Source organism: Myodes glareolus, chromosome X (assembly GCF_982192425.1).
Source record: "Myodes glareolus chromosome X, mMyoGla1.1, whole genome shotgun sequence".
NCBI classification, from domain to species: Eukaryota; Metazoa; Chordata; class Mammalia; order Rodentia; family Cricetidae; genus Myodes; species Myodes glareolus.
The window spans coordinates 71,412,381-71,440,371 of record NC_142053.1 but is presented as its reverse complement, the minus strand read 5'-3'; the positions used below and the strand labels follow the sequence as shown (position 1 = coordinate 71,440,371).

Sequence of the window (27,991 nt, the reverse complement as noted above, 5' to 3'; positions counted from 1 at the left end):
GCATGTGTTTTAATTTTTAAGGTGGGACAGAAATTGTCACAGAGAGTGAATATACCAGTGGACATTCTGTAGCTGGAGTGCTTGACCAGAGCCGAATGCAGCGAGAGAAAATGGTTTACATGGCAGTCAAAGATTCTTCCCAAGAAGAAGATGATATCAGTAAGATAAAATGGCATTGCAATGACTTATAAAAAGTAGTGATAAAACTTTAAAAGCATTGATAACAACAGTAGATTACTAAATAAGAACAAGGTTTAAAAAATAAGGAATTTCTTGCAAATATTTTTTAAAAGAATTCTTTTAGGCATTCCTGCATTAATGTATTACTCAGATAGGGATACATGAATTCTACATTTCAAATAATATTTTACAAGGAGATGAAGAGTTTATCGTTTTTGATGTAATGAAGTTTACAGATATATAAAAATTGAATCATAATATTATACATTTTGTTTATATAATTACATCTGTTTAATTGGGGCTAGAGCGGTGGCTCAGTAGTTAAAAGCACTTTACTGCTCTGGCAAAAGACCCAGGTTCAGTTTAAATTCCTATGTCTGGCAAATTTTAACCACCTGTAACACTAGTTCCAGGAGATCCAACACCCTCTTCTGGCTTACATGGGTACATACACACATGTAGTGCACATAAGCTCACATTGTAATACACATATAAATTTAAGAAAATGACATCTGTTTAGTTTCATTTATCTTTATAATTCAACTCTGAGGTGGAAAATATTTTTCTTTTATAAGACAATAAAGGGTCAGAGAAAATAAGTTGCCCAAGACCTTTATAGTACTAAAATTTGAATTCTTGTCTAACTTTACTGCCAGTGTTTCCTCCACATGGCGGTAAGCACTTTTTGCCTATCTGGATTTAACAGGGGAAGGGCTAACTGGTTCATATCCTATCATTGAGAAGTTAGGTGGGTAAGTAATTATACAAGTTATTCTGCCAGGATCTCAATTTGTTATGCTGTTCATGAATAATTGTTATTAGGGTTTCTTGGGACTGAGGACTGAGGACCACAGGGTAAAAATCTCATTCAGATTTGCTTTCTTTTGTCATGTTTCACTCTTTATGTTTTTTGTTTATTTTTCATGAAGGTATTTTATTCTCCATTGTCTTTATGTCATTAGGCAGGGTTTTTTTTGGTTTTTGTTTTTTTCTTGTTTTTGTTTTTTTTTTTTTTTGCTAAGGCTACATTTGTCTTGTTGCCATGCTGACAAAACACTATTTTGTTTTATCATAGAAGGGCAAGAGCCTCCTTTTCACAGAAAGACCATGATAGTGTATGTTCTACTTATGCTGCACTCTAATAACTACTACTAAAGTCTTTCTCTATAAACCATAGAGGGCTGAATTCTACCTCCCTTTCACAGCTGAAAATACCATAATACTTGGTGGAGAGTATTTGAATAGGGACCAAAAACGTTTATTGAAATAACCTTTGTTTCATCTCTAAATCATATTAGTTTTTACTCATTGATTAAGTAAGAGACATGGTAGGAGATGGGAAACTGAGGCATAGGTTTAGCTAATGCCAGAATTCACTAGGAATGTGGAAAACTTATACCAGTATTTTGTGGTTATTAAAGAGGAGAAACTGGAGGATACCTTTCATTCTACCGTGTTTACACATTTCTTCTATAGTAAGAGAGATCCAAGTTTTTTAATCATAGGGAAAGCATATATTGACTTCAATGATGCATTTATGACATTAAATAGAAATCAGTTTTTGCAGAAGGTATGTAAATTTTCTCTTTTAGTTTAAAATTTTTAGCTCCAATAATATTATTTTTAAATGTCTCTTTTTTTCTCTCAGTAGTGTACTTAAATTTCATGCTTCTTGAAGAGGGTCTACTAATTCTTGAGCAACAACATTTCATATTTATATTTATATATGCATATATATAATTTTAATTATTTTTAAAAGTTTATTCAATGACTAGTATATTGATTATTATTCATTATACATATGGTACTATCAAAATAGTACAGGAAAGCATAAATTACTCTGTAGCAATATTTTCATGGTAATGTTTTCTGAGTTCCAAAAAACTCTCTGGAAGATTGATAGAATAACTCCCCAATTATAAATTTCCAGTGTCTTATGGATTGTAATACCCTGTTCAAGCAAACATGTTTTGTAAGTATAAAAGTCATTTTCAGAGCCAGGCATGATGGCTCATGGCTGTAATCCCAGGACACAGAAGGCTGAAGCAGTAGGACTGCAAGTTTTAGACCAGCTTTTGGCTGCAAAGCAATACCTTATCTCAGAATGAAAAATAAAGAAGCCATTTTCATAGAACTTGTTTCTAATACAGAAAGATAATACTTTTGGGAAAACAATTGTCTTCTAGAAGCATTAACTATCAAAAAAACTAATATAAACTAAATTGAAATTTATACATATTAAAATTAATGTGAAATTTTGAAAACTTTTTAAACTTGTTTGAAAATATTTTTGCCCATTTATTAAATACTTGAGATTGTAAACAAGCAATTATTTCTAAAATTTAGGTTATGCTGAAATATCAAATGAACCATACATGGAAATCACTATAGGGGAAGAGGAAGAAACAGTCCTTGAGATTCAGCTTGAGAACACTGATGTTAATAATGCAGGTTTCCCTGTTGTCTATCCTGCATCATATGGTAGGATACTAGTATTTTTACCTAAGTACATAAAGTATGTATTTACCATGCCTTTGAGCAATTTAATATTCTGTGCTATAATGCCACGATGTGCTGGCTAATAGTGAAATGAATTATTAAAAATGCTGCAGGATCCCTGGCAGCGGCAGGCAGCGGTCCATGTGGCTGTAGGCAGTGGGCAGGGGGTCCTGAGAACAGCCAGTCCTAGGCAGGGACTGCACAGGAGAACATGCCACAGGTCTCTGAAGGGGACTGGTCCAGTGCAGGGAACCATGCGGTGGCAGGGAGAGACAGACAGATAGGCACGCCATGCAGAGTGAAGTTGGATATTTATTAAGTGGGTTATGGAAGGGAGGGGAGAAGGAGAGAAGAGTAGAGAGGGAGGGAGGGAGGGAGAGAGAGAGAGAGAGAGAGAGAGAGAGAGAGAGAGAGAGAGAGAGAGAGAAGAAGAAGAAGAAGAAGAAGAAGAAGAAGAAGAAGAAGAAGAAGAGGAGGAGGAGGAGGAGGAGGGGAGGGGAGAGAAGGGAGAGATGGAAGCTGCCTCTCCAAGAGGGAGACAGAAAAGAAAAAGAGCTCAGGCTGGAAGCTGAAGATCAGCCTGTTTCAGCAGATGGGGGGAGTAGGCGTGGCTTGTCTCTTAAAGAGACAAAACAATCATTACAAATAGAATGAAATATTCTGCTGTGAATTGATTCATCTCCAGTTATTTTACATGATTTTTTTTATCACTATTAAACCTTGTTTACTGCATTTTTGTTAGGATATCTTCTAAATCCTACTTGTATAAGTGAGCACCATAAAATATTTTCCTAAAATAGGAGTACCATTTTAAAATTAATCCTTCCCCTTTTACAAAAATGTATATCAGTTGTTGACACACAAATGATAAAACTGAGGTTCTGAAAAGAGCAAATTCTCTAGAATATATGTTCATTTATCAAGTTTTTTAAGCCCATTTTGTCTTTTGTTAGTCTCATTTTTTATAATGTATACATTAAAAGCTTCTGATGTACAATGCATTAATTTATCCAAAGTTGTTTTTCCCCAAGTTTCATTCATTTCATTCATTTCATTTTTTCATGTATTGAATATCTCATTGCTAAGTGTATTCTGCAGAAATAGCTACTCAGTTTTCACTTAAAATGAAAAACTGTTCAAGATGTTATCAATTCTAATGAGGCAGACGGTAATCTTTATTTTCAGAGTGGAGAATATTATCTAACTTATGTAAATTCTCAATAACAAGTGTATTTTATTGAGAAATTTGGGCAAAGGTAAAATTTTATAGGTTAAAATGTGATCTGGTAATAATTTCTGTAGGCAGTATATTAGTTTATAATTAGTCCCTTTTTATAGATGAAAGAAGAGTTTCCAGAAGGTATGAAGATTGTCAAGCAACAGGTGAGACAGCACTGTAAAAGAGATAAAAATTAAATGTTTTGTTTTATATACTACTTGATAAGTAAAATATTTAGCTTATGTCAGTAGTCATATTTGTTGGATTTTCACCTATTATTGAAGTTATGTAGGGGTTTGCCTCTTTAACAACCAACACATATAAATACAATGTGTATTAAGTTGTGAATGAAATCCATTTTAGATTTCCCTGATGATACAAATATTAGACAGTTTACCACATAGGTTGTAAAAAGTCGCTTTAGAAAAAATTATACAAATTACTTGAATAGTAAAAGAACAAATGTTCATATCAACCATTTGTCAATGTTATTCTTGGGGTGAGGCTGCCTTCTTAATTTCTATGGCAGACATCTAATATGAATATATCATAAATTCATATCCTAGTTTAATACACTGTATTTAGTGTTATTCCATGATGAATCAGTTTTTTTATCTTAGGGAGACTTTTTCTAATGACAAAGTATGTAATTATTCAGTTTTTTCCCCCCTGGGCAGTATTTGACTCTAAGTTTTAATATAGGTTTAGTAGAAATCAACAGAAGACATATATATCAGCATATATGCTAGTCTGACAGTTTTGTGATTTTAAATTTTAGTGTATTTCTTAGTTACTGTTCTATTGCTGTTAAAAGCTGTTACCAAGACAGCTTTTATTAAAGAAAGCATTTAATTGGTGTCTTGCTTACAGTTTTAAGATAATGATTCAGTCCATTATCACCATGTCAGGAAGCATGGCAGTAGGCAAACAGGCAGGCGGGCTTGGGGATGAGAACTTACATCCTGATCAATAGGTAGGCAGGCAAGCAGAAAGAGATACTGTGCTTAGGGTAAGGTTTTGAAACCTCAAAGCCCACCCCACCTTCTCCTACAAGGTCACACTGTCTCCAACAAGTCCACAGCTCCCAGTCCTTCCCAAACTGTTCCACTAACTGGGAACCAAATACTCAAACATATGTGCCTATGGGGACTATGCTCATTCAAACCATCACAATTTTGTATGCATTAATCATAATTAAATTGCAGCAAATTACCTGATAAGTCTATTTTAATTCCTGAAGTCAGTCTAAATAATAATTTTCACACCATAAAACTTACATGTAGCATCTATTTTACATATAACTACAATGACTATATTGGTTCACTTAGTTATATATGTTCTTTTCTGAATCCCTTTAATATTGTCAGTTTCTATTCATAAGAAGTTAATCTGATGTCATAATTTTGTGTGTTATGTTAATCTTACCAGTTTATTCCTTGGGAGGGTGGTCATGATGAAATAACATAAATTTGTGTGCTGTCTTACTCAATGTGCTTGCATGTACAAAAGAGAATATGAATTAAACTTAGAAGAATGAGAACATGTGTATACTTTTTGGATTTTATATATCATAACTTAGTGCCATGTCACATCAAGTAATTTACTTAACAAAGCCCTAAAACTATAAATATATGCAATTGAACAGTTTACATTTTTGTTCTCAGGAAACACTTTTGACTCAGCGTTAGAAAACAGAAACACTACAGCAGCACAGTACCTTCAAATTTGTGATAGCATTAACACAAACAAAGTACTTAAACAAAAAATCAAGAAGAGGAGAAGGGGAGAAACAAGGCAATGGCAAACAGGTAAGATATATCTGTTTTATGAATATAGCAAGTTGAGATGTACAATTTTATGTAAAACAGAGAGGTAAATCAATGTTGGCAAGTTATGCCTCACATAACCCTGTATATTTTATAGATAACTACATATATATTAAGATTTATTTTAATTTTATGTGTGTGTGTGTGTGTGCACCACATGTACACAGGTGTTTATGGAGGGCAGAAGACAATGTTGTATCCCCTGGAACTGCAGTTACATGTAGTTGTAAGCTACCTGACATGAGTGCTGAGAACTAAGCTAAGATCCTCTGCAAGAGCAACAGCTAGGCTCTTATCCTCTCAACAGCTAGGCTATTTCTCCAGCTCTGATATTACATTTAGCAGTATATGATTGGTGCTCTAAAAATGCTTATTTCCTTCTTATTTAAAAGATATCTAAAGGTAAATTTCATATGCTTTAATTATAAAGATGATTTATCCTATTTTTTATATTTTTATATGCCATAGATGTGTAGTCTGTTACTCAGTACTCATTACTCAGTAAGCAACATTACTACAAAAATTTCATAAAATGCATTTTTATCTTATAAGGCTTTTATTCAACTTAGTATTTCCACATAGTGAATTTTAGCTAGTTTTAGGAGCTGTTTTGTAAATTATTTTAAAGCAGTGTGATCAAATGTCACAATTTCCTTTTTTCTCTATTCAGCTGTTATAATAGGCCCTGATGGACAGCCTTTGACAGTATACCCTTGCCATATTTGCACAAAAAAGTTTAAATCCAGGGGATTCTTAAAAAGACACATGAAGAATCATCCTGATCATTTGATGAGAAAGAAATATCAGTGTACAGATTGTGACTTTACAACTAACAAGAAAGTTAGTTTTCATAACCACTTAGAAAGCCATAAGCTCATAAACAAAGTTGATAAAACCCATGAATTTACAGAATACACTCGAAGATACAGAGAAGCTAGTCCACTGAGTTCAAATAAACTCATCTTAAGAGACAAGGAGCCGAAGATGCACAAGTGCAAGTACTGTGACTATGAAACTGCCGAACAAGGACTGTTAAACAGACATTTGCTGGCTGTTCACAGCAAGAATTTCCCTCATGTTTGTGTTGAGTGTGGAAAGGGTTTTCGTCATCCTTCTGAACTCAAGAAACATATGAGAACCCATACCGGTGAGAAGCCATATCAGTGTCAGTATTGTGTCTTCAGGTGTGCAGATCAATCAAATCTGAAAACTCATATTAAGTCTAAGCATGGTAATAACTTGCCATATAAATGCGAGCATTGTCCTCAAGCATTTGGTGATGAAAGAGAGCTGCAACGCCATCTGGATTTGTTTCAAGGACATAAAACACACCAGTGTCCTCATTGTGATCATAAGAGCACCAACTCAAGTGACCTTAAGCGGCACATCATATCTGTTCATACCAAGGACTTCCCTCACAAATGTGAAGTCTGTGATAAAGGTTTTCATCGTCCTTCAGAGCTTAAAAAACATAGTGATATTCATAAGGGTAGAAAGATCCATCAGTGTAGGCATTGTGACTTTAAAACATCAGATCCATTTATTCTTAGTGGTCATATCCTTTCAGTTCATACTAAAGATCAGTCATTGAAGTGTAAACGGTGCAAGAGAGGGTTCAGACAACAGAATGAGCTCAAAAAACACATGAAGACACATACTGGAAGGAAGATTTACCAATGCGAATATTGTGAATACAGCACCACAGATGCATCTGGCTTTAAACGACATGTGATTTCTATACATACAAAAGACTATCCACACAGGTGTGAATTCTGCAAGAAGGGATTCCGAAGGCCATCAGAAAAAAACCAGCATATAATGAGGCACCACAAGGAGACTCTTATATAGTAAGATCACTATAAGGAAGTTATTTACAAAATAAGATGCTATTTGGGAAGAGAATCTGACTGTTTTATCTGGTTTCAAAACTTGATATTAAGTCATACCTTTACATTCTTTGTATTAAAGGTCTTAAAATATTTGGATTTGAAGGGGGATCTCATAGCCCTTTGAAAATTACTTAATGAATTTAAGACACACCATAGGATGGTTGCAGAGAAGCTTAACTGTATTAACAGTATTATATGCATAACTAACCTACAGAGGGGGAAAGTTAAGACACCTTATTTGATTGGTCACACTAGAGATAAGTGTTTTTGAAAGAAGAATACATAATCGATTTAGAAATGCTTTGCTGTAGCAAGCAGCCTCACTTTTATGCAATTTTAGAAATGGGGTGGGCAAAGAAAATGCAGTCATCCATCAGTCACTTAGTCATTGAGCCTTTTATATTGTACCTGGACATTGGATTCCAGAAATGGCAAATGTTTTGTGTATTCATTACAAAGAATCTCACTGAGAAAACAAGTTATATTAATTCAGTACTAGTAAAAAAAGAGAACTTCAGAGTTGCCAGTATTTTATCACAGGATAGGATGTTTAAGACATAGTATTCTGTACTGAAATCTGAAGTGAAATATAAGAAATAAAGTTCCAGTTTTGGTGTTCATGTAGATTCAGTATGGCATATATGATAAAGGTGTATTTGAGTCAAATGTGGCTTTCTAAAATGGGTACAACTATGTTACAAAGTCAGCACTATGTTTCTTATAATCTAAATATTAAATTGAGAGAACAGTTTTCTTAAATATTAAAATATTTAGAATTTTTAGGACAGTTTTAGTAAGTATGACTGTTTAAGTCTTACTTGCTCTAATGTTTAAAGGTGCAATTTTATGCCATTATTGAAAAGTTTGGTTTTTACAATCTATATACCATATTCTTAATATAAATTTTCAATGAGGTGGTATTTATGCAGTATTTAACAGAACAATATGCTGCCAATAGTGTTTGGAGGTGGATATTCAGTTTACAGTGTATAAATTTAAAATATGCATCCCTTTAACAACGCTTTGTGTTAGCATGCTGCAAATCAAAATGGCACTTAATATTAAAAGCTGGTGTAGGGAATTTTAATGAAAATCCTGTTCATAAGTGTAATGCATATGATGTGTACTTTTAAGTTTTAGTTGGCTTAATTTAGTTTATATTCAGCTGTTCAGCATAACTAAAATGTAATTTTTCTTCATGCTATATTGTGGCTTTGTGTTTTAAGTAATATTCACCTTTCTGTTTTGCACCAGATAAGAATCAGTTACTTGAAAACAAATTTTTTATCTTTCTTAACTTCAGAAAACTAAATTTGGAAAATCTACTAAACTTGTGTGTTATGTGGCTGTAAATGATGTACACGCTGTAAAATAAGATTGTTACTGTTATGTGGACTTATTATTTCTAAATGTTACTCATTGAAATGAGCATACAATAAAAAGCATTTATTGCACTTCAAAGTTTTCTAAGTTTATTTAAAGTTGTGTTATAATGGCATTTCTTTATTAAAGAATTCTCACTTAAACTTTCTCTTCGGCAGTTTGATCTTTTAAAAGTATCTTGTTCAATTTTGTGTACTAATTAACATGAGTTAGGGTTAATAGTTAATGAATGTAGCATGTTTAGCCTTCAAAAATAGGTGTTATTTGATGAAATCATGATGAAATGCTTTAAATAAAAGTACTCATTTTAAGACCTGAGATTGACTATAAGAAAGGAAACTAAAAATTCTTAAGTGTTTACATGATCTAGTTCTGAGAAATGAGTATATCTAGTAATTTTCCCAATATACATTCAGAAGACAAATCATTGATTTAATCATTTGGGAATTACTTCTTAAAATAAGCATACACTAATGTGCTATTCTCCAGTAGTTATTATTTAACAGAATTCATATTGATTTTATATATATATATATAATATCACTATAAGTTAAAATTCTGCCAACTGAGTAATTTCTTTAAAGCCCATTAGCAGCAGGAGAAATCTGTTAACTTTGTGTATTAGACCAGTACCCCGCAAATCCAGTAATTCACACGTTCACATAGGGATCTTATTGAAATGCACATTCAAATTCAATTGTAGTGACTGCAGTTTTATATTTCTAGCAAGTTCGCCTGTGTTGTCATCCTGTGAGTACTAAACTGTTACACTAAAAGCATCAGTGTAATTCTAGAATATACTTCTGTGCTCTTGCTTAAATAACTGGGTAAGTGGATAAAGAGAACCCATATTGAGGACATGCCATTAAGAGCAAGAAAAAGAAACTTGTAAATACAAATAATCTGATATGAAGTAAACTGACAAACAATGGTGAGCAAGTAGGACTGATAAAGAGATGGGACCTGTGAGAAATTTCTGATAGGAAACCACTGTGGGTTTGAAAGAACGGGCACAGTTTTCTTTCTTTTTTTTCCCCCTTTAGTTTATATTTGAGGAACATTTTGGAGACTATAAGAACTATATCACAGAGTTGCTGAGGGAAGCAAGGTGCCATATAAAGAGATTGTTCATGATTAAAGTGGAACTAAAAAAAATAGATCTGTTATAAATTGTCCCTTAAAAGCTTCAGTCCAGACAGCATCAAAATTCAGCTCACATTACAAATTAAAGGTAGTCATTTAAAGAACAAGTTTGCTTGGCACAGGACTGCCCTGTGTGCCTATATGGAAATTACTGAAAAGTCCTTTTTACAGAATAGTTCATAGCCATCATGTGCTGATGGATTTGTTCAACTACTTTTAGTGTTCAACTACTTTAAAATGATCTACGACACAAAATATCAGGAATTTCTTCCCAGATAGAGTTCTAAGAATCAACTCATGTCTCAAGCAGGATAACCACCAATATCAATCTTTCACTGCTCTTAAAAAGATTTTTTTATACACACAAATTCAGGAATAAAATTAACTTCTATGCACGCATTACGAATCTTCAATGATTAATGTTACATTACAAAGTTTGTTTCATTTATATTCTTTTTATTCACTTAACGTTAATTGGTTATTTGATGCCTCCCTCCCCCAGTGGTTTAATTTGAAGGGAACCCCAGAAACTGTTTAAAGAATTTTTGGTAGATGATAGAATTTGCTCATTTATGAAGGCAGAGGAACCATAGAATCATAGCCAACTAAACCTGGGACTCTATCCAATTAAGTTTTTTTCTTAATTTTTGAATTACTGTTTGTTTAGAAGAACATGCTCGTATAGGGTTATGTTATAACTATAGAATATCATTAGTTTAAAGAATCTTATTTCTCAACTTGGTGTAGATAAACTCTACCCTTCTAAAGCATTATGTTGTACACTTGAAACCTATTAGAGTGGTTACATACAAACTCTGATCCTAGGTGCCTGCCTATTCCAGCTATTATGCCTTTATATTTGTACATTTTTCAAGTAACTACCCCAAAGAGAATTGTGTTTTTTTAAAAAACCTGACCCAATTGACAGTATTAATACTGCCTCATGCATTCCTTAATGTCTTAAGTCACCTTCCATCTGATTTACAATCTCTGTCATCCTAGGAACAGATATTTTCCTCAGTATGACTGTCTCACTAGACTCCTTTAGGAAACTACATAAAATATGTATATATTGGCTCATTTAAATAAATTGGTTTTACTGGGTCGTGATTCACACAAACAGTATTCAACACTGATGGTATTAGCAAAGTATATAACTAAAGCATTTTGTTTTAAAATCTGCCCCTTAAAGGATTTCTGTAGCATGTATGTCAAATAAAAACACTGCTGGGATGGGAAATCAAAGTTTACAAACACAATTTTTTTTTTTTTGAGAAAGAGTTTCTCTGTGGCTGTCTTGGAACTTACTTTGCATACCAGGCTGGTCTCAAACTCAAAGATCCACCTGCTCTACTTCCTGAGTGGCATGCTGGGATTGAAGGTGTGTGCCACCACGATCAGCTTTGTATAAACACATTCTTTATAAGATAAAGATATTGTACTTTTGTCACATAACAATTCCATTATTAATTTGTATAATAAAAGGAGCTAGGTTTTATTCTGGAGTAAATATTAGGTATTTTTATTAATAAAAGATATGCTTACTATAGTCTTTACTGAAATACCTTGTTTACTATTTATCCTAGAGTAAGTATTGAATACTATGTGTTTTTCAGTTAAACAAACAAACAAAAATCCCACAAAATAAAGTACATTTTGTAATGGTGTGTCATGGTGAAGATGGGTGATTTGAGGAAATTATTTGAAAATAGTTACTTTGAAAAGAATTTCTGTTTTCCAAATAAGTGTAATCTTTATGAATTACAATGAAAAAGAAATGCAAAGAGATTTTTGTTAAATTGATGTAAATTTGATGGTTAAATTTTTTTTTACAAAAATTCCCCTCCTTTTTATAGTGTTCAAGTTCGAAAAAAAATAATATGGCTAAAGCACCAGTATAAAGATGGGAAGAAATGTCTTAGCAAACCATGTTTTGGCTTAGAAAATAAATTTGTAAGCAAAGGTATTATGATATTGTACTTTGCATCAGTTGGTTGACAAACTTTTGTTAAACTTCCACCTTTAGTAGGCAACATCAAAAAGTTTTTTGTTTTCATTTTACAGTATTGCCTGTAAAATGTATAAACATTCGAATGATAAAAACTTCCTGCCAATATATGAAGATAAGTTAAAAATCGTTCCTATACATCTCCAATTTGAAGTTCCACAAAGACCATATAGATGCTTAACATCTTTTTATTTAGACATATACACAAATTTGCATGCCAGACTTTAGTCTTCATTTTATTTGACAAATCTGAAGTGAAAACATAGAAATAGAAATGAGATAAACAGGAATCCTCACCTGACATCAATGAGAAACTTCATGTAATTGGTGAAAGGAAAATATATCAATTTAGTTCATCTTAATTCTATTGGTTTTATTTTCAAATACAGAGAAAATCTCTCTGCCATTAAGTTTTGTAAGAGGGTTTTTTTTTTTAAAAAAAAGTTGGTAACTAGAATGAGAAACTTTTAGATGACTCTAACACACCATCCTTGATCAAATGGGCTGTCATCTTAATTGCTCTATAATTTTGGATATGAATAGTTTTTAGTAGTTTTGAAACAGTCTTACTTAGTCTCATTTTCAAACTAATTATGCCAGCTTTCTGCCAAGGTAATTAAAACGTCCTCTTACAACATCTTTAATGGATAGATAGCATACTACACTTTTGCCACAGTTACATATATGAGTCGCTAACAGAGGAAAAACATCTTTTCATAAAATAGAGTATCACTGTATTGATAAAACAAATTATATTCATGTTTCAGAACTTAATGTCTAGCTCAAATGTTATGATAATATAAATAAGACTCTTAATTTCATATCAAGACTTTAAATATTTCTCAGCCATAAGTCCAGTTGGTATAGTGCCACAGCCATGCCTATCTTAACTGCTTCTTAGTATAATGAGTAATTTTTAGAATATGCCTATAAACTGAAAATTTTTATAAAGGTTTCTGTAAATATTTTAGTACAAATCTATGTACTAGACATGTAACCTGAATATATTTGTTACATTAATTTTAACTTTGATGAAAAAATTTGTACGTTTTAATTAGGTTATACTATGAAATTTATTATTGTAATTTATTTAACAAATACTTGTATCTACCTTGTAAAGTCATTACAGTTCAACTAAGAAACTTCTAAATACATTAAAGACTCTACTATAAAATATTATTCAAGTAAGATAGTTATCAAATATTTTTTGTTATACTTAAGTTTTTATGATTATGCAATATTTCAACGTTATAGCTATATCACTATGAAAACTTCTACATTCTTATTGCCCCACTACTACAGTATAGTACTATATGTTTTTAAGAACGTGAATGGGATTACTTGCAGAAAACATGTTTTGAAAGAACAGATTTTTCCCAGATACTAATATGTACTTAGAATAAGTTTCACAATGTATAATTTAATTAATGTAGTTATTTTAAAAGACATTAGCCCGTTTCCTTGATTAACAACATTAACCTCCACCTCTGACTTAGCTATTTCCAAGGCATATTAGCATTTTCACACTCTTGTTTAGTTACAAGCTCAATATGAGAAATGTACATTTAGGCTGTTTAGTTCATGCTCTAGTTAACCTATTTTTTAATTTAATTGTTTTTTGCCTCTGTTTTCTGAAAAATAGCATTGTATCTTGTAGCTAAACTGCACATTTAACATAATAGAATAACTTGTAAAGAAAATATCCTTATGAATAAGTTCAACATATATGAAGCACCCTATACAAAAGTAGCAGGTTAGGTTCTACAATGTCTGCAACAAGAGTTGAAACAAAGTTTTTTTTTCCTATTTGTACGGTGTTGTGTTAAATATTTCAATGTGCACAAAAGGATTCAGGTCTCCTAAATGGCTGGGGGAACTCATCTTCATAATTAAATCATCCCATTAGATTGATTGGGATAGGACCATGGTTCACAATTTGATTGTGCTTTAGCAATAGAAAAATAACTATTAAAATACTGATGCAGACAGAAAATTTCCTTTGAATTGTAGTCCTGCAAAGTGGATCCATTCATGGCTAGAAAAGAAAAAAAATGTATCTTAAAATCGGTTCACAATTATTTTAAAACATTCCCATTATTACATGTACATAGTTCCCAAAATTATTCAGTTGGGTATGTATACTGCTAATAGAATATAGTCTTTTATATAATGCTCAATAAAATTATAATCTCTCTGACTTAAAGCATGTGTTTTAAATGTCTGTAAGCTAGAAGAAGGGAGATCGGTTGTATTTTCTTCTTATTGTCATATTTAGAGGTTAAGTATATGCTGAAACATCTCTGATAATAAAGATCTATCATCTGTGAACTTACATAAACAAATTCTTCTATATCCCTTTCAGACCTTAACTATTTCATTGGTGACACAGAAATGGCTACTACACTAGACTCTTTATTTCACAGGTTCTCACTCTGTTGTCACCTCTGAGGCACATGTAGTTAGTCTAGCAATTGTTTCTAAGTTTTAACTTTCGACATCAAATTATCCTTAAATGAAAATTATGTGCCCTGTGCAGACCACTTTTGTTATTGACTGGTTTTTGAGTCATCAAATTCTCTTTATCACTTGATAGTAACAGTTCTCAATTAGTTAATGACCTAAAAAAATGACTTTGAAAGATTAAACTTTGCATGTATTTTTATTTTTGCTGGAGGTTTACTAAATATTGCCTACTTGCACTGGTAACTTAAAAGATTGGTGCTTTCGTACTGTGTGAAAGACCATTAGAACTACAATCATCATGACTTTTTTTATTATTACTGCAGTATTTGGGCTTATTTGATCATAAGATATATATTTTAGTGCATTATTTAACAACTTTTTAGTGCATTATTTAACAACTTTTAATTTTAGTAACAGCATAAGAGAAGTATTATTTTAAGACTTAAAATTTATTGTTTGTCATTACATAGTTATACATATATATAATTAAGAAAAACTCCAGAGCTCTTTTTTAATATTAGCAAGTTTGCTGAAGCTCAGCACTTTTAAAATTTGGGGATAGAAAATTCTTTTGTAACGGAGTGGTCCTGCACACCATAGGTGGCATGGGAGCATCTGTGGTCTATACCCAGTAGATACCAATATAGTTAAACACTAATGAAAACTGAAACTGTCTAAAGATACTAAGTGCTCTGGAGTTGAGACGTGGATGTCACTGGAGAGAACCACTGTGCTAGGGAATGTCTGTTTCCTCTTTGACAACCACTACTATGAAGACTAACAAAGAAAGCAGTAAAAGTCTTAAGAAAGTAGCTGTCATCTATTTATTAGAAAGAGATTTTAAAAATAATCACCCCCTTAACAATGGCTTGAATTGATATCTATGTTGTCTGGTTATATTGAAGGGAGTTATAGAAAATAAATATTCATGTCATTTGCATGGTTATTCAGTCTTACATTAAACTCCAGAATTTAAAGCTGGAGGATCTTATGATCTAGAGAGAAAGCAAACACAACTATCTTTTCAAATTTTAAAGCCATAAAAGTTAATAAGTATTCACATTGAAGATTACAAGACAAATTCTATTGATACATGACATTCATGCTCCATTACCTTTCAAGTTGTGTACTGCATTTGATACTTTACCTAAGTTTTGAAATCTGTAAATATATAATTAATTAAAACAGCCTAGAAATGCCCAAATAAACTTACATGAGTCCATTTATCTTCAGTTTTCTCAATCACGATAGTCTGTGTGTCACTTCCTGGTGGTATATATTCATAGTCATCGTACAGGAGACCAAGGATTGGATATTGTGTCCTGTACCTATACATGAAAAGCAGGTATACTTATTACAAAATAACTGTCATTTGTAGCCACTCCTATTTCCAGTCCCCTCTTCAAATCAATGTATCCTTGAATGACTTTTTACTAATTTCAAATGAAATGCTCTCTCAAATATAAAAGAAAAACTGTCACTATTTTTATGTTTAATAAAGGCGAGAAACTTTGCCACTGTCCATGTTGGATCATTGTTAGCATAGGATAATGATACAGAGAAAAGATAAAATAAAATAAGAACCATAAGTAAGGAGCTCACTCCTTAGACAGTTTTTTATGTTTACAGGATAGAAAAAAGAAAAACAAATGGATTTCAGAAATCTTATCAAGTTAAAGTGACACAGCAATGTATGCCGCTGCCCTATCTTGTGGGGCAGACCTCTCTAGTGCTATTCTATACATAGAAAAAAAGCAGTATTATGCTCCACCTCTCACTATGACAGTTCCAAATACTTCTTGTCAAATATGTTCCAAAATACTAGATAAAAATTCCAACATGGAATAATTCTTAAATTATAAATATTGCACCATTCTTAGTAGGGTAATAAAATCTTGTTCTGTTGTACCTTGTTCTCCATGTGAACTATTGCTTTACCTAATATATCCATGCCATAAATGCTACTCACTTACAGTAACTCAGCTTTCTTTATTACCAGATCAACCAGTGATACCACACATCACCATTTTATTTTCCTAAAGCACAAGGTTAGTGATGTTGAATATTCAGATATAAACATTCTTTAAGCGACTAGGTAAAACATCTGTGTTCAATAAAGGAAATATTATATGCTGATATTGATAATATCTGCTTTTAAAATAAAACAAGAAAATACAAAGTTTATATAAGGGTTTATACTTTCCAGGGTGTCAAATATGCAGTGTAATTAGGAACATATACCTGTCACATAAAGGGTTACTATTCCCACTTTGAATAATGTAGGCAAGATAAAGACTGCTTTCCAACTTATAAAGCTGATGAATTGTTTGCTAGAAGAGCAGCACAAAAATGCAGGCAGAGAAAAGGTGATACTGGATAAAAATTTGGACCCAGGATAAAGAATTAATAGAATCAGAAAAGACAATTATGTAGAGAAATCTAAAATAATTATTTTGTTATTCTCAACATGTTTTAAAAGTTAGTTAACTTTTAAAAGTAAGTTTTTTCATTATGTATATGAGAAAGTACATATGGTAAAAAAAAGATCATAAAGAAGAGATAGAAATATGCTTCATAAAATAGAGTATAATACTGTTTGAAGGTAGATTGATAGGCTAAATAATGCTATTTATTATAAACTATAAAGTAATGAAAATAAATACACATAATAAACAAATAATATATATGATATATAATCATGAAAAATTCTAAATAAAAGATAGAAAAAGAAGGAACAATAAGAATATTGAACAAACAGCAAGCATCTAACAAGATGGTAGATTTAAACACACATTGTAAATAGTTGCAGTAAGTATAAGGGTTTTTAATATGCTTTCTAACCATAAATTGTTCAATTATATGAAGAACCAGCTAGTTGTGCTATTTAAAAATAAGCAAACAAAAAGTAATTCTCTAAATTTAAAAAAAGCATTAGAAAAAAACAATTACATTATATATTATATAGCAGAAAATTCTGCTATAATGTAGGTAAGTTTTTGAAAAGCGAATGTGGTTGCTAATCTGTAGCACTACTAGGAAGTGACATGACTTTTAGGAGATGAGGTCAAGTGAAAATAACTGAGATCATTGGAAGTATGCATAGCAGATGTTGAAATCATAGCCGGGACTCTCATCTTCCTCACTTCTTGACTGTCATGTGATAAACAGCTACTTCTGTCATGTGTTCACTGCTAAGAAGTTGTGTCTTACCATAGGCTAAATAAAGGCAGTGAGACTAAACAACCATGGACTGAAACTTCTGTGTGGGTGGCTTGAATGAGCTATCTCCCACAATCTCAGAAATTTGAATGTCTGATCCCTAGTTGGTAGAGTTGTCTGGGGACATTTAGGAGGTCTGGCCTTGGAGGAAATATGTAATTGGAACCAGTCTTTGAGAGTTTAAAGACTTTTGCAAGAGCGCATTACACCAAAGGCCAGAACATTAGCTAACCCTTTCTTCTGAGCTTGATGTCCAGAGTTCAATCATCACAATGTACTTGATGGAATAGGAAAATCAAGTTCCACAAGTGGTCCTGTAATCAACATATGTGTACCGTGGCATCCATATTCAAAATAAATAAAGGCATTTTAAAAAGAAATTTTGTAGGAAATTTCAAAAGTCATTACAAAAATAATACACAAACATAACCAAATAATAGAATTTAAAACTACATGAACTAAAACTGGGCAGAAATGAACATGGTTTCAGTAAACGCTTTCTACACATAATAGACTGGACAGTATGTGAACATGGAAATAGGCTTGAATAACACTTTACTACCACGCCTAGAAGATATCAATAATATTTTCTATCTAAAATGAATTAAAATATGTGTTTTAATATATATGGAATTTTGTGTGGAATAGACTAAATGAGTCAACAACTTTAAGAACAGTATATGTTCCAGTTAAAATGAAGTGAAAACAGAAATATAAGTGAATACCTTCAGAAATTCACAAATATTTGTAAGTTAAGTGATATTTTTAAACAATTAATAAAGCAAGGCTCAAGAAAAATATTAGTTATATTGCCTCTTTTATAAGAAAAGAGCGATCTCAATCACATAGGCTTGTATCTTAGAAACCATTTTTAAAAATGTAAACACACACACAGCCTAGTATAAAATAAAATTTTAACCCGGCAGTGGTGGCACATGCCTTTAATCCAGGCACTCAGAAGGCCGAAGCAGGTGGATCTCTGTGAATTCAAGACCAGCCTGGTCTACAAGAGCAAGATCCAGGATGGGCTTGAAAGCTATAGAGAAAACCTGTATCAAAAGTCCAAAAAATAAAGATTAAATTGGAGATAAACAGAGATCACTGAAATCAAAATTATTTCTTAATTATTAACATTGATTGACCAAAAAAAAGAGAAAGGCCTCAAATTGGTAAAATTGCACAGGTAAAATGGAAGGTCACTATTATTGACTTTGAAGAAAGAAAGAAAACCATGGATCTGGGAAAGGAATTTGTAGGGAAAAGGGATAGATGAGAGATGAGGGAAATAAGAGACAAAAGGAAATGAGAATAGATAGAGTACATTGTGTACCTGTATGAAATTGTTAAAGAACAAATTTAATCAATAAAAATAAGTATTATAAATGAAAAGCAAAATGTTGATATGGATTGAACAAGAAAAAGGAAAGAACTCAAATTACTAAAATAATATAAGGAAAAGGGAAAATCATTATTACTGACTTTGAAAAAATAAAAATCATAACAGAAATTCTATGAAAATCTCTATGTTGAAAGACTACATAGCATAACAGATGAAATGTATAATACCAAGGGTAAATCTCACAGGAACAAACAGAAAAACTATAAAAAACGAAGCAAGCAGAAACTAACTTCCCATAAAGGAAAAACAACCCTCAAATATTTGCAACTAGTATAGTGTATCAGGAACTTAAAAAACTAATGATTGTCCTTGGAATTTCTCCAAAAGATTTAGGTTAAGCACACACACACACACACACACACACACACACACACACACACAATTTTGATTTAATTTTCTAAAGTAAGTTGTAACCTGCTACCATAACAAGAAATATATCACAAGAGTAAATGAAAAAAAAAACAGATCAATATCATTTGGGAATGCAGAAGTAAAAATTCTCGACAAAATGCTAGTAAATCAAATCTAATAACACACAAAATAATTGTGTAATGTGAAAAAGAGCATTTGATTCAAACAATATGAGATTGTAATGTCTTAGAAATCATTTAATGTCATATATTATTTACAGAACCATGCATACACTCTTTTGATCATCTAATATAAATTTTCTAGCACCGTCATAACTTGAAAAAGAACTTATGAAGAACAGAAGTGAACAACTTCAATTAGATAAAAACTCACTGTTAACATAATATTTTAAAAGTACTGAGTAAATTTCACCCACCCACTAACCAAGAACAGTAAAATGAAAAAGTTCCTTTTCTTATTTCTATTTAACATTGTATTGGAGGTATTAAGGCAATTTAAAAAAGAAATAAAATGTACCTAGAATAAAAATGAAGAAATTATTTGCAAATGAAATGATCTCATAAGATAATTTTGATGAATTCAGTAAAAAAATTATATCTTTAATCTTGAGGAATATAAAATGAATACACACACTACCAACTGTGATCCTATACCCTTATAATGAGTGATATGAAAATAAAGTTAAGAAAACAATTCTAGGAGTTGGAGAGATGGTTCGGAGGTTCAGAGCACTGGCTGCTCTTTCAGAGGACTCTGGCTTAATTTCCGACACCCATATGATGGCTAAAAACCATCTGTGACCTGGTTGTGGGAGATTCAATGCCCTCTTCTGGACTTCCCATTCACCCAGATATGTATACAGGATACAGACACACATGCAGGCAAAACACCATACACATGAATTTTTTTTCCCTTAAGAAAGAAAATAATTGTGCTAACAATAACATGAAAACAAAACCCTGATACTTCGGAATAAATGTAGCAAAGAAGTTTAAGATTTATATAGTATAAGATTCTTTAAAGGAAATATACTGAAAATATCATAAAATGCTTAGGACAGAACAAAGCAAAGAATGTAAGATTTATAATTTGAAAACTACAAATTATTTTCTCATTAACTGAAAGACAACTGGGTATGGTGGTGTACACCTTTAATCCCAGCAGTTGGGAGACAGAGGCAGGTACATTTCTGTGGTTTGGAGGCCGGCCTGGTCAACCAAGAGTTATACGCCAACCAGGTATGGGGGCTTAAATGGGGATGCCCCTCATGGGATCATACTTGTGAATGTTTGGTCCCTAATTAGTGGAACTGTCTTGGGAAGGATTAGAAAGTGTAATCTTGTTGGAGGAGGTGTGTGACTTGGGGTGGGCTTCAAAATCCCAGGTCCAGTCCTTTCTCTCACTCAGTCTCTTTCCTCCTCTTTCTTCTCTTTCTCTCTCTCCTTCCCTCTCTCCCCTACTATTCCCTGAGATTGTGGACCAGACGTAACTCTTAGCTACTGCTCCGGTGCCATGCCATCCTGCCTATCTACCATGCTTCCTACTCTGATGATCAAGGACTCGCCTTCTGAAACTGTAAGCAAACTCTTTTTTAAAAAAAAAAATATAGAGAGGAGTTCTACCCGGAGAGGTGAGTGGGTGCTAGCCTGGGCGGCCAGCCTGGGAAGAGAGCACAGCCCCTCCCCTCCTCAGCTTCTGCAGCAGGGTCTTCCCTGTTTCACTGGACCCCTCCCTGCCCCCACTGCCCTGCACTCTTGTCTCCTGGGCCCTGGGAAGACCAGCTACCCCTGTAGCAGTGCCAAGTAGTTCTATCCGGAGAGGTGAGTAGGTGCTAGCCTGGGCGGCCAGCCTGGGAAGAGAGGACAGCCCCTACCCCCCTCAGCTTCTGCAGCAGGATCTTCCCTGTTTCACTGGACCCCTCCCTGCCCCCACTGCCCTGCACTCTTGTCTCCTGGGCCCTGGGAAGACCGGCTACCCCTGTAGCAGTGCCAAGGAGTTCTATCCGGAGAGGTGAGTAGGTGCTAGCCTGGGCGGCCAGCCTGGGAAGAGAGGACAGCCCCTACCCCCTCAGCTTCTGAGACAGGGTCTTCCTTGTTTCACCAGACCACTCCCTGCCCCCACTGCTGCTGCACTCTGGTCCCCTGGGCCCTGGAAAGGCCAGCTATCCCAGCTGCAGTGCTGAGGAGCTCTATCCAGAGAGTGCTGAGGAGTTCTATCCAGAGATTGCAGAGGAATTTCATCCAGAGAGGTGAAGATGGGCAGGCGCCAATGCAAGAATTCCTCCAACAACCTGAAAGGCAACATGACATCTCCAGAATCCAGGGAGCACGAAATGAGAAGAATTGAACACCCTACTCCAGAAGAAATAGAAGAAGTCGACTCTAAGCGGATCTATATGAAAATAATAGAGGAACTTAAACAGGAGGTGAAAACCTGCCATAAAGAAATGGAAGATAAGTATAACAAAAAGATTGAGGAAATGAGTAAAGAAATGGAAGAGAAATATACCAAAAAGTTTGAAGAAATGAGTAAATCCGTAAATGAAATTCTGGGAAACCAAGAAAAAACAATCAAACAGGTAATGGAAACAGTTCAAGATTTGAAAACTGAAATGGAGTCAATGAAGAAATCACAAACCGAGGGCCGTCTGGCTATGGAAAATCTAGGTAAAAGAACAGAGACTTCAGAAACAAGCATAACAAACAGAATACAAGAGATAGAAGAAAGAATCTCAGACTCTGAGGACACCATAGAGAAATTAAACGCTCTGAACAAAGAAAACAGCAAATCCAACAAATTCTCATCACAAAACATTCAGGAATTGTGGGACATAATAAAAAACCAAATCTAAGAATAATAGGGATTGAAGAAGGAGAAGAACGGCAGATCAAAGGCCCAGAAAATATATTCAACAAAATTATAGAAGAAAACTTTCCCAATCTAAAGAACGATATTCCTATGAAGGTGCAAGAAGCATACAGAACACCGAATAAGCTGGATCAGAAAAAAACATCCCCTCGCCATATAATAATCAAAACACAAAGCATTCAGACTAAAGAAAGGATATTGAGAGCTGCAAAGGAAAAAAGTCAAGTAACTTATAAAGGTAAACCTATCAGACTTACACCGGACTTCTCTATGGAAACCATGAAAGCCAGAAGATCCTGGATAGAGGTACTGCAGAAACTAAGAGACCATGGATGCAAGCCCAGACTACTATACCCAGCCAAGCTATCGTTCACTATCAACAGAGAAAACAAAATATTCCAGGATAAAAATAAATTTAAACAATTCGTAGCCACAAATCCAGCCTTACAGAAAGTAATAGAAGGAAAATCGCATCCCAAGGAATCCAACTTTGCAATCACTACCTACAATAACCCAGACATCTAGCGACCCTTCACAACCACAACTCAAAGAAGAGAAACACACAAACTCTACTACACACACACACACACACAAAGTAATAACCAGAATCAACAACCACTGGTCATTAATATCACTTAATATTAATGGACTCAACTCACCCATAAAAAGGCACAGACTAAGAGATTGGATATGAAAACAGGATTCAACATTCTGCTGTTTACAAGAAACACACCTCAACCACAAAGATAGACATCTACTCAGAGTAAAAGGTTGGGAAAAGGTTTTCCAAGCAAACGGACCTAAGAAACAAGCGGGTGTGGCCATTCTAATATCTAACAAAATTGACTTCAAGCTAAAATCAATCAGAAGAGATGGAGATGGACATTTCATACTCATAACAGGAACAATTCATCAGGAGGAAGTCTCAATCCTGAATATCTATGCCCCTAATATAAAAGCACAAACTTATGTAAAAGAAAAACTTTTAGAACACAAGGCAGTCATCAAACCACACACACTAATAGTAGGAGACTTCAACACACCTCTCTCACCAAAGGACAGGTCAATCAAACAGAAACTCAACAGAGAAATAAGAGAATTACTAGAGGTAATGAATCAAATGGACTTAACAGATATCTATAGAACATTCCACCCAAATAGGAAAGAATATACCTTCTTCTCTGCAGCTCATGGAACCTTCTCGAAAACTGACCACATACTCGGTAACAAAGCAAACTTCCACAGATACAAAAAAATTTTAGGAACCACCTGTGTCTTGTCAGATCACCATGGTGTAAAGTTAGAATTCAATAACAATTTGAACACCAGAAAGCCTACAAACACATGGAAGTTGAACAGTCAACTACTGAATCATCCCTGGGTCAAGGAAGAAATATAGAAAGAAATTAAAGTCTTCCTTGAATTTAATGAAAATAAAGACACAACATACTCAAACCTATGGGACACAATGAAAGCAGTGCTAAGAGGAAATTTCATAGCACTAAGTGCCCATTTAAAGAAAACAGAGAAAGCACATATTGGAGTCTTAAAAGCACACCTGAAAACTCTGGAAAAAAGAGAAGCAGACTCTCCCAGGAGGAGTAGAAGACTGGAAATAATCAAACTGTGGGCTGAAATCAACAAAATAGAAACACAGAAAACAATCCAAAAAATCAACGAAACAAAAAGTTGGTTCTTGGAGAAAATCAACAAGATTGACAAACCCCTAGCCAAACTAATAAAAAGACAGAGAGAGAACACTCAAATTAATAAGATCAGAAATGAAAAGGGGGACATAACAACAGACACAGAGGAAATTCAGAGAATCATTAGATCTTACTCCGAAAGTTTATATGCGACAAAGTTGGAAAATGTACAAGAAATGGATTGGTTTTTAGATAAATACCATTTACCAAAGTTAAATCAAGACCAGGTGAACAATCTAAATAGACCTGTTAGTCGCGAAGAATTAGAAGCTGTTATCAAAAACCTCCCGACCAAAAAAAGCCCCGGGCCAGATGGTTTCAATGCAGAATTGTACCAGAACTTCCAAGAAGAGCTGATACCTATACTCCTTAAGGTATTTCAAAATATAGAAACAGAAGAGTCATTGCCAAACTCTTTTTATGAAACTACAGTTACCCTGATACCAAAACCACATAAAGACACAACCAAGAAAGAGAATTACAGACCAATCTCACTCATGAACATTGACGCAAAAATTCTCAACAAAATCCTGGAAAACCGATTCCAAGAACACATTAGAAAAATTATCCATTATGATCAAGTAGGCTTCATTCCAGAGATGCAGGGCTGGTTCAACATATGCAAATCTATCAATGTAATCCATCATATAAATAAACTGAAAGAAAAAAACCATATGATCATTTCATTAGATGCTGAAAAAGCATTTGACAAAATCCAACATCCCTTTATGATAAAGGTGTTGAAGAGATTGGGGATACAAGGATCATACCTAAATATAATAAAAGCTATTTACAGCAAGCCAACAGCTAACATCAAACTGAACGGAGAGAAACTCAAAGCCATTCCATTGAAATCAGGAACAAGACAAGGCTGTCCACTCTCCCCATATCTCTTCAATATAGTGCTAGAAGTTCTAGCAATAGCAATACGACAACATAAGGGGATCAAAAGGTTTCAAATTGGAAAAGAAGAAGTTAAACTCTCGTTATTTGCAGACGATATGATAGTATACATGAGCGACCCCAAAAACTCTACCAAAGAACTCCTACAGCTGATAAACACCTTTAGTAATGTGGCAGGATACAAGATCAACTCCAAAAAATCAGTTGCCCTCCTATACACAAAGGATAAAGAAGCAGGGAGGGAAATCAGAGAAAGTTCACCTTTCACGATAGCCACAAATAGCATAAGATATTTTGGGATAACTCTGACCAAGGAAGTGAAAGACCTATTTGACAAGAACTTTAAGTCTTTGAAGAAAGAAATAGAGGAGGATACCAGAAAATGGAAAGATCTCCCTTGCTCTTGGATTGGGAGGATCAACATAGTAAAAATGGCAATTCTACCAAGCAATCTATAGATTCAATGCAATCCCCATTAAAATCCCATCAAACTTCTTCACAGACCTTGAGAGAACAATAATCAAGTTTATATGGAAAAACAAAAAACCCAGGATAGCCAAAACAATCTTATATAATAAAGGAACTTCTGGAGGTATAACCATCCCTGACTTCAAACTCTATTACACAGCTACAGTATTAAAAACAGCTTGGTACTGGCATAAGAACAGAGAAGTCGACCTATGGAATCGAATAGAAGACCCAGATATTAACCCGCAAACCTATGAACCCTTGATTTTCGACAAGGGGGCTAAAGGTATGCAATGGAAGAAGGAAAGCATCTTTAACAAATGGTGTTGGCATAACTGGATTTCAACCTGTAGAAGAATGAAAGTAGATCCATATCTATCACCATGCACAAAAATAAAGTCCAAATGGGTTAAAGACCTCAACATTAATTGGACCACTTTGAACCAGATAGAAGAGAAAGTGGGAAATAGTCTACAAGATATAGGCACAGGAGGCCACTTCCTAAGTAGAACCCCAGTAGCACAGACAATAAGAGAATCAATGAATAAATGGGACCTCCTGAAACTGACAAGCTTCTGTAAAGCAAAGGACACCGTCAGTAAGACAAAAAGGCTACCTTCTGACTGGGAGAAGATCTTCACCAACCCTTCATCAGATAAAGGTCTGATCTCCAATATATACAAAGAAATCAAGAAACTAGACACTAAAACTCTAATTAACCCAATTAAAAAATGGGGTGCTGATCTGAACAGAGAATTCTCAACAAAAAAACTCCAAATGGCCAAAAGACACTTAAGGTCATGCTCAACATCCTTAGCGATCAGGGAAATGAAAATCAAAACAACTATGAGATACCATTTTACACCGGTCAGATTAGCTAAAGTCAAAAACACCAATGATAGCCTATGCTGGAGAGGATGTGGAGAGAGGGGAACTCTCATCCATTGTTGGTGGAAATGCAAACTTGTGCAGCCACTGTGGAAATCAGTGTGGCGGTTTCTCAGGAAACTGGGAGTCAATCTCCCTCAAGACACATCAATTCCACTCTTGGGAATATACCCAAGAGATGCTCTATCATACCATGAAAGCATTTGTTCTCCTATGTTCATAGCAGCACTATTTGTAATAGCCAGAACCTGGAAACAACCTAGGTGCCTCTCAATAGAAGAATGGTTAAAAAAGGTGTGGAACATATATACACTAGAGTTTTACTCAGCGGTAAAAAACAATGACATCTTGAATTTTGCATGCAAATGGATGGACATAGAAAACGCTTTACTGAGTGAGGTAAGCCAGACCCAAAAAGAGGAATATGGTATGTATTCACTCATAAGTGGATTCTAGCCATAATTAAAGGTCTTTGAGCCTATTATTCGAGATCCTAGAGAAGCTAAATAAGAAGGTGAACCTGAAGAAAATCATGTACTTATCTTCCTGGAGATTGGAAATAGACATGAGTCCCAGGTAACCTCGGGTGTATGGGGGTGGGGTGGGTGGGAGGGTTGTTGGAAGGGGAGAGGGTTAGAGAGAATGGAGTATGGGAGGAATGGGGAAAACTCGGTGGACTGAGATGGAGGGAGGGAGGAAGGATGGATATGGGATCAGAGAAGAATATATCTCAACTATGGGAGTCATTTTAGGGTTTACAAGAGACTTGATTATAAATGGGATCCCAGGTCCATGGAGAGATCTCCAGATTGTTCTCTGGACAGAGGAGAGGGTGCCTGAACCGGCCTTGGCCTATAACCATACTGATGAAGATTTTGCTTATCACCATAGATCCTTCATCCAACGATGGATGGCGATACAGACGGAAACCCACATTGGAGCACCGGACTGAGCCCCCCATGGTCCAAATGAGGAGCAGAAGGAGGAAGAACATGAAAAAAAAAAAACAAAACTCAGGACCGCGAGGGGTGCGATCACCCACTGATATAAGGGGACTGATCTAATGAGAGTTCACCAAGGCCAGTTGGACTGGGACTGAACGAGCATGTGATCCAACCAGATTTTCTGAATGTGGCCGGATTCTCTGAATGTGGCTGGCCTGGAGCCTTTCTGAAAAGTCATTGACAATGACACTGGGACTTGTTTCCTCTGCATATACTGGATTTTTTGGGATCCAGTCTGTTTGGATACTCACATCCCTGGACCTGGAGGGAGGGGGGAGGAACTTGAACTTCCCACAGGGCTGGAAGCCCTGACTCCTCTCAGGGATGGAGAGGGAGGAGGAGGGGGAGGGGGGGAGTGGGAGGGTGTTGGGAGGAGGAGCAGAAATAGAAACTTTCATAATTTAATAAACTTTGAAAAAAATAAATATATTTTGCTTTGGTCATGGTGTCTCTTCACAGCAACAGAAAAGTAACTACAACACCAGGGCTGCATAGTAAGAGCATCTCTTAAAATGAAAAGAATTGCTCGCTTAGCTAGGGTCAACCTCATAGCT

At 34.5% G+C, this 27,991-nt stretch overlaps 2 protein-coding genes across 6 annotated transcripts in view; one reads left to right on the top strand and one right to left on the bottom strand.

Annotated features, from left to right (window-relative positions):
- Znf711 (ZFX family zinc finger ZNF711) overlaps positions 1-9,074 on the top strand; it is a 28,880-nt gene extending 19,806 nt beyond the window's left edge. For 2 of the 4 annotated variants that reach the window (XM_085684672.2, XM_085684671.2), the window contains 5 exons: positions 22-159; positions 2,527-2,661; positions 4,018-4,062; positions 5,563-5,706; positions 6,395-9,074. In XM_085684672.2, the coding sequence (XP_085540798.1) occupies positions 22-159; positions 2,527-2,661; positions 4,018-4,062; positions 5,563-5,706; positions 6,395-7,572 (1,640 nt within the window). In that variant the 3' untranslated portion in view covers positions 7,573-9,074. The remainder of the gene's footprint in view (positions 1-21; positions 160-2,526; positions 2,662-4,017; positions 4,063-5,562; positions 5,707-6,394) is intronic. The other 2 variants (XM_085684675.2, XM_085684676.2) reach the window with 2 other exon arrangements.
- Positions 9,075-12,317: 3,243 nt separating this feature from the next.
- Positions 12,318-27,991, bottom strand: part of Pof1b (POF1B actin binding protein) — a 76,608-nt gene continuing 60,934 nt past the window's right edge. Inside the window, exons 16-17 of one of the 2 annotated variants that reach the window (XM_048418046.3) lie at positions 15,824-15,938; positions 12,318-14,182 (exon numbers count right to left, since the gene is read on the bottom strand). In XM_048418046.3, the coding sequence (XP_048274003.1) occupies positions 14,177-14,182; positions 15,824-15,938 (121 nt within the window). In that variant the 3' untranslated portion in view covers positions 12,318-14,176. Of the gene's footprint in view, positions 14,183-15,799; positions 15,939-27,991 lie in introns of those variants that run through there. The other variant, XM_048418045.3, reaches the window with a different exon arrangement.